This window comes from Culex quinquefasciatus, chromosome 3 (genome assembly GCF_015732765.1).
Source record: "Culex quinquefasciatus strain JHB chromosome 3, VPISU_Cqui_1.0_pri_paternal, whole genome shotgun sequence".
Taxonomy (NCBI): Eukaryota; Metazoa; Arthropoda; class Insecta; order Diptera; family Culicidae; genus Culex; species Culex quinquefasciatus.
Genome location: NC_051863.1, coordinates 59,553,513 through 59,568,535, shown reverse-complemented (window position 1 = coordinate 59,568,535; position 15,023 = coordinate 59,553,513). Strand labels below are relative to the sequence as shown.

The 15,023-nt window shown below is 35.4% G+C and overlaps 1 protein-coding gene across 2 annotated transcripts in view; it reads right to left on the bottom strand.

Moving 5' to 3' along the window:
• LOC6042270 (prostaglandin E2 receptor EP4 subtype) overlaps nt 1-14,783 on the bottom strand; it is a 31,224-nt gene extending 16,441 nt beyond the window's left edge. For both annotated transcript variants that reach the window (XM_001851355.2, XM_038264777.1), the window contains exon 1: nt 14,123-14,783. In XM_001851355.2, the coding sequence (XP_001851407.1) occupies nt 14,123-14,439 (317 nt within the window). In that variant the 5' untranslated portion in view covers nt 14,440-14,783. The remainder of the gene's footprint in view (nt 1-14,122) is intronic.
• Nucleotides 14,784-15,023: the final 240 nt, after the last annotated feature.

Sequence of the window (15,023 nt, the reverse complement as noted above, 5' to 3'; positions counted from 1 at the left end):
GCTGGTACAAATTTTATTTAAAGTTTTTGTCACTTCTCCTTCGAAATTTGCCCGAAAAATCAGGGGCAGCAAAAATTACATCCAAAATTGCATACAACTAACAATATTAAAACAAATCAAACTTTTGTAAAGCCAAGTCAAAGAAAAAGCTTCGAAAATCTGTACAATTGAACTAAACAAATCAATAATGCACTAATTTATTTGCATTGGCCGCTGAAAATTTTCCTGAAATTCTAGCAAACCTATTTGAAAGTGTAGAAATTTGTAAATATTGTCAAGGCGGAAGCGTTACAACTGGGCAACGTGGCTCGGTCTTATACAAACATTTAAATTTATAAAATTCCCAACAAAAATAAATAAACAAAAATATGGTCTTTAAAGGAAAGAATCAAAAAATATATGCAATCCTTATCAATAAATAATTTATTTTCAGAATTTTATATCAATCTGTCAAAAGTCAATAATGTGTATTCAAAATCAGCATAAATAACAAAATGAAAAACTGAACTTTGCTAAACAAACATTGAAATGTTTGAAAGAATTTCTAAACTGAAGTGATAGGTTCACTTTGAAATAATAATTCTCGTACATACCTTGTTAATCCTCATCCAATCCATCCAGAGAGCATATGATTGCAGCACAATCCATTTTTGCAGCTGATTGGTCAAAGTAAACAAAATTCTAGAAGCCGAATGTCCAGAAAATGCCCGTTAGTAGATCTGTAAGAGAAAATAAAACACAAAGCATCAATTCTCAAACAAAATTTATGGAATAATTAAAAATTCAATAGTAAACAAAGAAAAAGAAAACAAGCAATACTTATCTGAGTTTTAAAAATCGTCGAAAAATATTTGTCGGTTGACTAGTAGAACCAACATATGTAGCCACTTCAGGTGGACTCATCTTCCTCCGTGAAACTGCTTGCGAGCCACACAATTTAATCATCTCCTCCGGAATCACAAGAGGAAGGTTCAGAAACGTAAACAATCACACGCACACTCGCGAAAACACACGGACCAAATACGGTTCCTCCACAAATCGCGATTCTGATGACACGACGACAAAACCAAAACAAATCGAAACTGCTGTTTTCCTCCACCGAGAACTGTCAAATTCGCCAAAATCATTCCGACGTTGATCCGCGTCTTGATAGCATCTGCTGGAGGAGGAGGAGGATGACCAGCGACATGCAGGCAGGAGGATTTCGATTCTGCGAACTGCGGCTTTGTCATGCACGCGCTAACGTAACTTTTTCTTCTCCAACGAGCCACCAAAACATCAACTTTCACATAAATAACAACATTTCGCAAATCTCACATAAAATGACACCAACGAACGCACATTCCCACGGCCAAAATACGCACTTACAACCCGCGGCGATTCGTGGACTGTTGTTAATCAGTGGAAAACTACTGCACCAAAAACGTAAACAAACCCTTGTCCCTTGTCCTGGCGAATCCGCCAAAATCCTTTCCACGTTAATCCACAGCAGCATCTTGGGCAAGGGAATTACTTTTCTGGTGCAGCGGCTTGAAACTTTCCTTGCACCCGTCAACACGGAGCGAAACTTTTCTTCGCCCCCAGCCACAATAACACAAACAATCACTTAAACACAACATATCACGGCTCCCGAACGCCACGGAACGGACGAACACACACTCCCTCGGCCACAGAACGTACTCACAACCCGCGGCGATTCGCGGACTACAATTTATCCGTGGAAAACTACTGCGCGAAAACGTAAACAAACCAGCCCGCCACGAACGCAAAAGCTGTCTGTCTGCCGATTGCCGATTCCTGTCACGACATGCCGCGCGCGTTGCGTGCGAGCATGAACGAAAGAAGAGAGAAAAGAGAGAGTGAGCGAGCGCGTGGGCTCATTTTTGCGTTTTGCGATGAAATTTTATATGCGGTAAAATACTTTTTAATGTGATTAGTTTAACTAGTGTATTTAAAGTAAATTAAAGTGGAAAAAAAGTCAATAAAAATGTCCATTAACAAAACTGCCATTTTAGCTAAGTCCGGCTTGAAAAAAAATTAACCTTGTAAATCATCTCATAATCCCGGGTTTTCAAAAATATTCTAAGTGTAGGAAAAGTGAAATTTTGTCGAGGAGTGAAAATTTTGCTAAGTCCAGCAAAAACAAGATAAAACTAGAAAATATCATCTCATGATAAAGAGGTCGAAATTTTTTCTAAGTCCCAAAATAATTTGGCTTTCGAAATTCTGCTAAGTCCAGCAAAAACAAGATAAAACAAAATAATATCATCTCATGATAAAGATTTCGAAATTTTTTCTAAGTCCCAAAATAATATGGCTTTCGAAATTTTGCTAAGTCCAGTGAAAACATGATAAAACAAAATAATATCATCTCATGATAAAGAGGTCATTTTTTTTTCTAAATCCCAAAATAATTCGGCTTTCGATTTTTTTCTAAGTCCGGTAATATCATGAGAAAATGGAAATTTATCAACTGATGATAAAAGGTCTACAAACATAGAAAGGAACATAGATTTCGGCGCGCATTTTAAGAGTTTTTGGAACAAATATCAAACAAGCCATGATATCAAAAACAACTCAAGTTATTTTTTTGTTCGTCCCATGATGCGACTTTCTGCCCGGGTTTTTAGTTTTTAGTTTTTAGTTTTTAGTTTTTAGTTTTTAGTTTTTAGTTTTTAGTTTTTAGTTTTTAGTTTTTAGTTTTTAGTTTTTAGTTAAGTGTTTTTTTTGTTTTTGCAGATTGTTGCAAATATTTTCAGGTATATGTTCCTCGATTTTGCAATCAACCTGAGAGTTTCCAGTTTTCACGGGGTCAATCAAATTAAATCTTCAAATTTCGTTGGAATTTTACGCGACTGAGAAAAATCTGAAATATTCCAGAAAAGGACTGATTTTCTTGATTCAGCTAATATTTTAAAACCCATGTCTTTAATCTTAAATAAAGCGAGTTTGAATCTTCAATTGTCTTGTGGAATTCTACCATTAGAATGAAATAGAAGTCTAATCATTATTACGCACATTTACCACTCTCGCTAGTTTAAAAAAAATCACGAAAAAAAAATGCAAAAAACACTTTTTGCCGAAAAGCACATAGCAATTTAACTACAATTCTCCATGATTTTATACGAGCCAATCGTGAATAAATGTTTTCAGTTGATTGCACTAAACATTACAATTCTAGAGTTCTTTTTTGAACAAGTCCTGTAAACATATGAAACACAATAGCTTATAGGACCTTTTAAAAAAAACTCTAGATAATTTTTTTAAAGTATTGTTTTGTCCCTGAGAAACAAAAAAGTAACAAAATATCAAATTAGCATTTTTTTTACTTCTCCTATGTTGATAAAATATTTGTGATGTTTGTTATTTTTATGCATTGATTTTCAAAAATCCATGAGTTTCACGGGGTTTTGCGGAAATTGTGGAATTTCACGAATTTTACACTATCCGCGAAATCGTGAAAATTGACTAAACCGACTTATTTGGGAACAAAAATGTATGCAACCGAAATTCAAGAAAGCTTTAATTTATTTTTCATAGATTTGGAAACGTGTGTGTTTCTTGGTTTTATCATCATTTAAAATAAAAATCATGCTAAATCTTGAAATCAGTAATCTAAGCAATTCACTTAAGAACGAGTTAATTTTTTGCATTTTTTTTTTATTTGTATGACAACTTGTGTGTACTTTTTGTATTGTAAACAATTTTGACAGCTGTCCATTCAAAAGGCAAAAAATAAAAGTAAAGTTAATACAATTTTCTCATGTTTATAAAAAAATATATTTTTTTTCGTAAAATTGGCAACGCTGCCAAACTTATTTGGACTAACCTTGTGTGTTAGCTCAAAAGATGCATTTTTTGTCATCTTCAAAAAAACTTTTAAAAGGTTCATCAATTCAATTCAATTATTTTTTTTTCTGTGTAAAGAGTCGAATTAATAAACCTAAAATTTTGCCCATGACAAATAAATCGATCAGAAAAATCGTTCTCTTAGAGCCGTCAGCGCAAAAATGGTCATTTTCAGAAGCTAATAACTTTTCAACAAAAAATGCTTATGCTTAATTCGTTCTCATATATACTACTCGAATAGAAATCCTGTAAGCAAATCCAGAAAATCCGTTTTGTTGAATTCAACAACATGGAAATGTTTTCAAAATCGTCAACATTTTTCTCGTTTTCACTGCAAATGTTTTCTAAATCGATACCATTGTTGTTCAAAATCGAAAAAAAATGTTCACGATTTTGATACATTTCCATGTTGTCGAATCCAACAACACAGAGTTACCGGATTTGCTTACAAGATTTTTATCCGTGCAGCAAACTCTTACCCCGTTTAAATTAGTTAGCTGGTGAAAGGTACCCCAACTTAGATCAATTACTGCACTGATGTTGTTTTTTTTTAGTCAAAACAACCCAATAAATGAAATGAAAATAAACTCATAAATAATGTTGTTTTAATTTTGGTCACATCCAATTTTTATATAAACAATTAAATACTTCACTTCACATTCATTTCATTCATGCTGTTCCTGCCGAGAATAATTTATAACTTCCCAAATCGATTGCAATCGCCAAAAATCTCAACTAAACAATACAAACAATGCCCCGAGACCCTCCTCTGCACTAATAAAGAGATCCTCGCCAAAAGATTTATCAATCAGCGGAAATGATTTATTTCTCCCGTAATCGATCTCGACATCCTCTCGTGCCCTAACTTTGAACAATGGCCCATCATTAATGTATTCACCTGCGTGTAACCCCGATAATAATAGTCAACAGCTCCCCACTTTTTGACGACGGTCCGTCCTCCCTCCCCTGGGGGACATTGGCATTCATCTCAGCACCCCAACTCACCGCTGGACAGAATCTTGAAGAATCTTGGCGATTCAAATCTATTTCAGGTCTGCTCGTTCCAAAATCGAATTTGCACCCATCGCCCAATCCAATCACCACACACATCCAACCAAATAAAGTTGCGGGTGTTGGTAGCATTTTTTCGCCACGTGATCGGAATTCGAAATGGCGCCGTTAAACTTTTTGGCGCTAATGCTCCGGGGAGACGCAGTTTTTTGTTTGATGTTTGCTGGGGGTAATCTCTTGGGTAATTTCTGGCTTTCTTGTTTCTATTTGGGTGTAGGTGGTTGTCGCGTGTTGACAGAAACATGCGAAGAACGGCAGAAAAGTCGCGCCAACTTCAGCCGGAAGAAAAAAGTTACACAATTTGTGGTAACGGTAGGGTTTTTGCTACAAAAAGTCTTAATCGGAAGAGTGAGTGCAAACAAGCGAGTTTTGGGACTTAGAACAAATTATTTTGCCCAAGTTTGGGGTTTAGTATCGAGAAACAGCGTGACGGTAGCAATTTCATCACTTTAATTAAAATATCTTTGTGACAAAATGATTGACAGCAAAGTAATTTACCCACAAAAGCTTTGCCTGAAAGGAATTCAAATTGAGTAAAATTCTAGATGTTACTAAACGTCGACGATGACAAACAGATAATTATTTATTTGGAATATGTATCAAATTCTTTAAAAATATTCATTATATTTATAAATTAGTTTTTCTAAATGAATATTTTTGTTCAAAGAGTAACACACTATTTTGTACTCAATGAGTTCTATAAATCACACCATTACATTCAAATTTATAACTGAAACCGGTGCACGTAAATCGATATGCTGTCAGTAGCCGATCCGTGTTAATGACGGGAACAGTTTGGCACGATAACAGTTACTGCTGTGGAATAATAAATCATGTGAGCATTTTATTGGTATGAAATCACGTCAGATAGTGGAGTGTGAATATCGTAGCCGATAGTTGAACATTAAATTGCAAAGCAATATAAATAATATTATTATCAAAGAGTAATTCCATTATTTAAACATAATATTGTTGATTCCAATTTCAAGCCTTAATTAAAAAAAAAAACAATTTTGCAACTTTCTTTTATCTTTAAAAATATTTGTCAGTAAAAATCTTAAATTTTCAGATGAAAAATCATTCAAACTTCAAAAAATTATAATGTTTTGGTATCGGGATGGTGTCACCTATCTATTGCAATTGTAATTACATGAATTTTTTACAAAAATATGTATTTTCCCTGTATTTTGAAAATGCAATGTTGCTCGAAAAATACTTAAAAAAATTTTATTGCAATATGGATATCAAATGATCGGGATTTTTTTCATACATTTGGAAAGTATTATTTGTGAAATATTCTAAATTCAAAAATCACAAACCTATTTTTAATTTTAATTTGTTTTTTGAAATTTGGAGTAAATTTTAATTTTTTACAACATGGGTATCAAATGATCAGGATTTTTTCAAACACTAAAAATTCTCACAAAAATACATAGTTTTGGAAAAAAAAACACTTAAAATTTACGGTTTTTCCAACATGGGTATCACATGATCGGGTACACAGTCCCAATTATTGGGATTTTTTCATACATTTCGATATTAATAATATTTGTCGTAAAACGAAACTATTGGCACTACGCCCCCCGGGGCATAGAGTTAACTACGTGCGCATGTATTGTGTGTACGTACACGATGGATTTTTAGGTTAAAATTTGTACCCGCCAGCAAAAACAAATGGTAAGCTAGTGTGCGTGAGATCGGGCTTAGATAGCTCTATGGCCTTCCTCTAACGTGGGATTTCTGCTCCAGCGCCTCTGACGAGACAGGAGAAACCGGGACCGACGTTTTACTTCACCATCCGATAGAAGCTCAGTGGATAAGGCGGGAATCGAACCCGCGTCTCATAGCATCATCGGGATCGGCAGCCGAAGCCGCTACCCCTGCGCCACGAGACCGTATAATACTCAAAATTTTCACAAAGCTACGTAGTTTTTGAAAACAAAAACTCAATTTTTTGTACATTTCGTTAGTATTTTTTTTATTTTAACGACCATTTGAAACCCACATTATTAAAAAATCTGAAATTTTAGTATTTTTTTGAAACTACGTAGTTTAGTGAAAACTTGGGGTATTAAAGAAATGTGTTATTTCAAAACGTATGAAAAAATATCAATCATATTGGTATCAAAAACTGATTTTTTGGTTTTTTTTTGAAAATAAGTAGTTTTCATGAAATAATAATTTTCGTTTTAAAATCCCGATCATTCGATACCCTTTCTTTAAAACTGAAAATGAACAAGCCTTACCCGACAAACTTCGTTCTGTCATTTTTTTCGTTTGTTGGCGTTTTTAGCTATTTTGCTTATTCAGCCTCCTGTGATCAAAATTTGATTATACGTAACTTTTCCCATACAATCGGCAGATTTTCCGGAATCGGTTCCAGAGTGGCCAAAGTTGTAACTTTTTGGCGTAAGAACCTTTCTTGGACTTATACGAACCCAACGCAACAAAGAGCATCTCGATCCGACGCTCCGTATTGGACTGATTCGCGTTCGAACAAAACCGTCGAAATTTTTAATATGTATAGATAAGTAGTTTTGTGAAATTTTTAGTATTTCTCGAATAATATTTTTACTATCGAAATGTATGAAAAAATCCCGATCGTTTGATACCCATATAGTAAAATAACTGAAATTTTTAGTATTTTTTCGACAAAAAATGCATTTAAAAAACAGGAAAAATACGTATAATCTGTATCTTTTGAAGGAATTTTTGATCGATTTGATGTCTTCGGCAAAGTTGTAGGTATGGATAAGGACTGCACTTAAAAAATGATACACGGTAAAAAAAATTTAGTGATTTTTAATTGATCTTTTTGTCACTAAAACATGATTTGCAAAAAAACACTATTTCATTTTTTTTTATTTTTTTATTTTTTTATATTTTTTAGGAGACATCAAATGCCAACTTTCAGAAATTTCCAGGTTGTGCAAAAAAACCTTTGACCGAATTATGCATTTTTGAAATAATACAGATTTTTTCAATAAATCTAAATATTGGTGCCAAATCAGTTTGAAGAAAATATTTTTTAAAAGCTGAGAAAATTCTCTATATTTTGCTTTTTTAAACTTTGTTGATACGACCCTTAGTTGCTGAGATATTGCCATGCGATGGTTTAAAAACAGGGAAATTTGTGTTTTCTAATGGCCTATCTACAATCACTTAGCTTAGAATAGTTAAGTAAAGTAAAACTTAGAAAATGTACACAACTTACGGCCGTCATCCACAATCAACTTAGAAAATTTGCTGGGCTGATATACGTTGCTATGCAGTTGTTTGTTTACCTTTGATATGGAAACGTCAACTTACCGTAGATTTTGAAATTTTCCAAACCATACGTCAAGTTTCTAATTTTATTCCTTTTCATTGTAGAAGATCAGATTCATTTCCATTGATTCAAACTCCTAAGCTAAGTGAAATTTTCTAAGTTAAGTGATTGTAGATAGGCCATAAGTCTCACCCAAACAACCCACCATTTTGTAACGTCGATATTTCAGCAACTAATGGTCCGATTTACAGTGTTAAAATATGAAACATTCGTAAAATTTTCCGATCTTTTCGAAAACAATATTTTCAAAATTTTCAAATCAAGACTAACATTTCAAAAGGGCCAAACATTCAAAATTACGCCTCTGCTCTTGTTTTTTGAGCTATTCATCACTATGAAAACATTCAAAAACACTTTATGAAAGCTGTAATTCATGATCAAAGTTCTGATAAGCCGATTCCGTCATAAATTTGTATGGCCCAATCTAACCCGCAAACCCAGTGTCACCCCTGATGACGGTAATAGAAATGCGCCGAGGACGGATATATTTCCTCTATATCAAAGGAAAACATCTTGTGGCAGACAAGATGGCTACAAAAAAATAATCACTGTTTGCCCCCTCAATGAAGTATAGCAACCTACATTCAACTATACGCAAAAGTATTACCTCAGAAGCAGCAAAATGGTTTCGGTGTCTTTGACGATCCAGATTTGATACGCAAATGCCAAATCGGGCGGTTCCAGATTCATGTACTGCCAATGTATTCATAAATGTCCCATGTGTATTTTTATCCCTTAAGATGTAATATTGCAATTGCGCGATTTTTTTAGAAAAACTAAAAATATACAGTACTTTGTTCTACTAAACTGAAGAAATTCCAGTTTCTTTAGTGAAAAACTAACATGTAGCTTTATGTGTTTGACAAACTGGTATGCCTTTTTTCTCAGCTTGCTTTTTGTTGAATTTGCGACATTGATGCGAATATGAGTAGTATCAGGAAGGTGAAATTATTTCATAGGAAACTTATTTCAAGATTTTTGCATGCCTTATTGCCACTCCAAAAGCTCCGCGACACACATTTTATTTGTGCTCATTTTAAACCAAGGTGTTTTTCTCGAGTACTTCATGATAAAATTTGTCAAGTTTGATATTTGGAACCATGAAAGAGATGATCATTCCAGCCATTTGTAAATTCAAAATTTGTCACGATTTTATAGGAAATTTATCACAGAAATTACAATCAAAAACAAGCTGAAAGTGGCAAGTAGATCACTGAATAAAAACATTGAAATGAACAATTTGACATGAACTGTAACCAAAAAAGTACAAATTCGAAATAGCGGAGCTTTTTATGCTATCCAAACATGTAAAATCCTGAATTTCATACAAATAGGACCACCCCTTCCTTTTTTGGCACAGCTCCAAAGTTTTGCGATTTTCGTCAATTTTCCAGGACAAAACTCGAATTATGGTGAATCGAATCAGATTTTTGATTAGAACCAAATATGTGTGCAATGTGCTTTTGGCCCAGTTGAATTCCTTACATGCAATTTTATGATATTCCTTTGTGGACCACCATTCAGTGAGGTACTCCTGGATTTTAGCTCCTGAAAAGTGCTTAAAAAGTGCAAAAATGCCTCAGGGCAAGAAAAAGAGGCGGTCCTCACCAGCAGGATCGGCAGATTTGAAGAAGCTAAAGAATGCCGAAGCGCTACCTGCAAAGCCAGGCAGTTTGAGCAAGGACGCTCAAAAATTGTCTGGAAACCAGTTCGCAACCCTCCCTGTGGACGTGAGCGAGAAGGAAGAATTTGAACGACGGGAAAAGTTGCCACCCATTTTTGTGAAAACATCGGCATCGGATTCGGTGCGAAAGTGGCTGACCGGATTTATCAAATCTGGTGCGTTACGAGCTTCCATTCGCTTGTGTGCTGATGGTCTCAAAATTCTGCTACCTACCAGAAAGGATTACAACTACGTTCGGGATTTCCTGAACAACACAAAGATTGAATACTACAGCCATGACGATCCAGGTAAACGCCCCATGAAACAGGTCCTCCGTGGCCTGTATGACATGGATGTGAGTGTGCTGAAAGAAGAGCTCAAAACTCTTAAGTTGAGCGTGATCGAAGTCTTCAAGATGACGAGACACAACAAGGACATCAAGTATCGTGATCAACTGTACCTGGTTCATCTCGAGAGAGGACCGACAACGCCGTCTGAGCTGAAAGCAGTTCGGGCAATTTTCAACATCATCGTGACTTGGGAACGTTATCGTCCAGTGCACCGTGACGTGACACAATGTTCGAATTGCTTGCAGTTTGGACATGGTGGAAGGAACTGTTTCATCAAGAGTCGTTGTGCAACCTGCGGAGGCGAGCACAAAACTCAAGCTTGCGAAACAATCAACGAGAACATCGAAGCGAAATGCTTCAATTGGGTCCTAAAATAAAGCTTAGATTGCTGATATTATTGTTTACAGCGATAAAGCTTATTTTTCTGAGTACAATGACCCTTTGTACGACCACAAAAAGTTTAAAATGGATTTTTAAAGCAATTTTGAAAAATTTACCTCGTGGTCCTTCTTGACAGAAAAGCTCCTACTTGACAGCTCGTTCCAAGGGGACCATAGTTGATCCATCGAAAAAATGTTGTCTTGTCGAAAAAAAAAATTTGCATTAAAATGAAAAAAAGTGATCAGAAATGTTTTTTAAGCGTGTTTTTTACCGTTGTACATAAAAATTGACATAGGGCTTTAGTACCCAATTGCGGCGGCGACCATTCTACCAAGAATCGAAGCTGCCCAAAACGTGCTGAGTTTGTAAAAATTCGGCAGCAAGCGACGACGAGGCACCAACCAAATCGTCGCAAAACACCACCAACTTTCACGGACGTGGATTTTCCTGCTTTGGCGTCACCTGGAGTGGGATCTGTTCGAGTGGTTCCAAATCTGCAGCCATTGCCGTTGAATCAGCGGCAAAGAGTTGCAGAGCATACAACACCTCCAGGCTTCAGTCAGCAACCGAGGGAAAACCAACCAACATCAACGGATGAAGGCAGTAGTGACCTGTTTTCACCACAAGAACTTCTGGACATTTTCATCGAGATGACAACAACTCTGCGTGGGTGCAAAACTCGCCAGGAACAAGTAAAAACTCTTGGAGCATTCATCTTAAAATACAGTTCGTAGTTTACTCGTTCTAGTGATTTTGAATATTTCAATGGATTTATTTTTTTAGTTTTAGGTTAGGATTAGTTGTTAAAGTGATTTTTTTTCTTTTTTACTCAAATGTATTCAATTCAATGCAATAATCTAAAACAATTTGAAGCAAATAAATAAATGTGATCAGTTAATAATAAAACGAAAAATACAACAAAGATGAAGAGCATTAGGCCATACCACTTATCATGTAAAAGAAATGTAATTATTATAAGAATGTTCAATAAAAACATATTTAATTTCAAATTTCATGCAATTTTATTGATATACATGTGATTAAATTTCAAACTAAAAGTCACTTGATGATTTTACATGATACCATCTATTTTCGTGTTGGTCAAATTAATACCTCTTGAGATATACAGTATGTAAAAAAAATATTTACACCCCTTGGGCACTATGCACATTTTGTTATTAAACATGTAAACAATTTAAAGTGTGACAGAAACATAGTACTACGTTTTGTTCAGAAACTCATGCCGAACATTTTGCTATAAAAAGCTCATAAAAAATGATTTCTATAAAGATATATAACAGATACTATTACAGAAATCAAAAAAGGTGCAAAAAAAGTTTGTACACCTTTCGAAAAATTTACATAAATAATGTTATTTGTTGACAAATCACCATAAATCCATTCTCCCAACTCTAAACAGACATCTTGGACTGATTAAAAAAATAATTTGGATTGAATATATGACCATAGAATTGCTAAATAAACATTCTGGAGTGGGAATAACACCGTTTTGGGGGTCTTTGTATCGATAAAATAGATTTTTGTTGGAATTTCGTACCAACCCGGAATTACGTCGTCAGAAAATCCGCCGGCATCCGAACCGGTCCACAATTCACAAGTCAACCTATGTGGCATCGGAAAGGGCATAAAATTTCCGATCTTTTGATACCCATACATCTAGGTTTTCTATAAAACCCACGTTTTTGAATACCTGGGCAAAAAGTATGTTTGTTCCATGAAAACAAAAATTACGAAATTCCATACATTTTTGGCAGGTTGCTCAAACAAAACCATAACAACGTTTTTACCTAGGTATTTAAAAACGTGGGTTTTATAGAAAACCTAGATGTATGGGTATCAAAAGATCGGAAATTGTATGCCCTTTCCGATGCCACATAGGTTGACTTGTGAATTGTGGACCGGTTCGGATGCCGGCGGATTTTCTGACGACGTAATTCCGGGTTGGTACGAAATTCCAACGAAAAATCTATTCTATCGATACAAAGACCCCCAAAACGGTGTTATACCCGCTCCCGAATGTTTATTAAGCAATTCTATGGTCATATATTGACATTTAGTTTTTTTAAAAGTTTGCAAAATTAAGTTTAGATAAGTTTTAAATAGAACTTCTAGAGTTATACAACTTATATACTAAGTATTTAGTAAACTCTATATTCAATCCAAATTATTTTTTTAATCAGTCCAGGATGTCTGTTTAGAGTTAGGAAACTGGATTTATGGTGATTTGTCAACAAATAACATTATTTATGTAAATTTTTCGAAAGGTGTACACATTTTTTTGCACCTTTTTTGATTTCTGTAATAGTATTTGTTATATATTTTTTTATAGAAATCATCTTTTCATGAGCTATTTATAGCAAAATATTCGGCATGAGTTTCTGAACAAAACGTAGTACAGAGAAACCTTTTTTTACGCGGTGGCGTTACGCTTTTTGTTTCGTTGATTTCTCTTAAACAATACAATATTTTTGTAAGCTTCAAAAAGCGTTTTGTAGATCTGACCAAAACCTATAAAATGCTTTTAAAACATTGCAAAAATGTTGCGTCGTTCCAGAGAAATCGACACATTACTAAAACGTAACGCACCACGTAAAAAGAGGTTTCACTGTACTAGGTTTCTGTCAGACTTTTAATTGTTTACATGTTTAATCACAAAATGTGTATAGTGCCCAAGGGGCGTAATTTTTTTTTGCAATTCCGTCGTGAAACTACTTACTTTTCCTGTCATTCTTGAACGACAAAATAGCCTACTTTTCTGTACCAAAAATAACAGAATCGAATAGCAACACTTTTCGAAATAAATGCTGAAAAGTTCTACTTTTCAGCACTAAAATGGGTGCTGAAAAGTTGAACTTTTCAGCACTTGTTTCGAAAAGTAACACTTTTCAACATTTTTTTTAATTTAAACGTTTTATAGACAAAATACATGAAAAATTGACTTAAAATTTCACTCTATGGGTGTTTTTCGGGATTGCAAAAAAATGTTGTATGGAACTCGTTGCAAAACTTGATTTTTTCAGCACTCGTCGTATTAATCCAATCCTCTTTTTGCAACTTGTTGCATAAACTACTATTTTCATGCTGTAGAAATTTTTAAGCCTGCACTTGAAAAATTAACATAATGCGTGATGCAATTTTAATTGTTTTTGTGGTTGAGGTGGAATGACCAAAATGTAGTTAGGAAGTTGCAAATATTTTTGAAATTTATGTCCCTTGGCACGAGGTTGCAAGTCATGGTTGGTTGGAAAAAAGTGTTTTAAAATGTATTTAACACGCGTCCAGTTATCTGTTTCATGTTTCTAAACATTGAATCCTTTTTGTACTAAACAATTAGAAGCTTAGTATTTTGTTTATTTGATTGAAGAATATATATTTAAGTAGGTTTATTGGTGTTTGAATATAAAGATAGAAATTGAGGAAAAATACACTACCGAAGACCAAATTTCAATTAAAACTCACTTCAACATCAACGAGTGCTTAGTATTTCGCACGTTTTTCCGCTGCAACAGGTAGATCAACGCGATGAGGTTGCCAACACATCCAAACAGGTACGACAAGGCGATCGTCACCAGAATGGGCCGGGACGGTTGCATTCCGCCCACCCGGGTTACGTTTCCCCCGAGCAGCTTCTGCTCTGGCGTAACCAGCAGGGCCACCACACTGCTGCTGCTGCTATCGCTTCCATTTCCGGCGGGGATGTTCGAAGCCATGTCCACGGCTGCGGTTCCGGCCGCCACCAAGAACTCGGCCAGCGAGCTGTTTAGTGACGTGGACATTTTCGTTGAGGTGGATTTGATTCGCACAAAATTATTTTAAAATATTCTCTTGCGAAATTTCACTGACACCTTAAGATTATGAAGCACTTATTAACCAAAATTGACACTTGAAGCAATTCATTCCAAAGAAGTCACAAATCAAGAAATTGCACTCATTTTGTGTTTTTTTTTTTTGTGTTCTTCACTGATCGTGGTTAATCCTGCAGTTAATCCAATCGAACAAATCCTCTCGTAAAAGCGAAGAGCTTCGACTATCCAACGTGGGACAAACGAAACGCCGCCGGAGTTGAACCCCCGCGGGAAGTGGTGGTCGTCGGTTGACCGAGCCGAACACGCGCGCCTCCAAAACGATACTAAGCGCGCCCCAGGACGAACCAAAGAATTTTATCCAAACATTCCACCATCGCCACCCCCATCGTCATCGTCATCATCATCATCGTTCACCCTCGTACCATGCTATCGTCTCCGAAGGAATCGGATGACGGTGCGCGTTGTGTTGCAGGAGACGACTCCACCGAAGATTTAAGGGCAGGGCATGGTGGCCACCAAAAGTCAGTTTGCATATGTTTGAAGGATTGTTATTT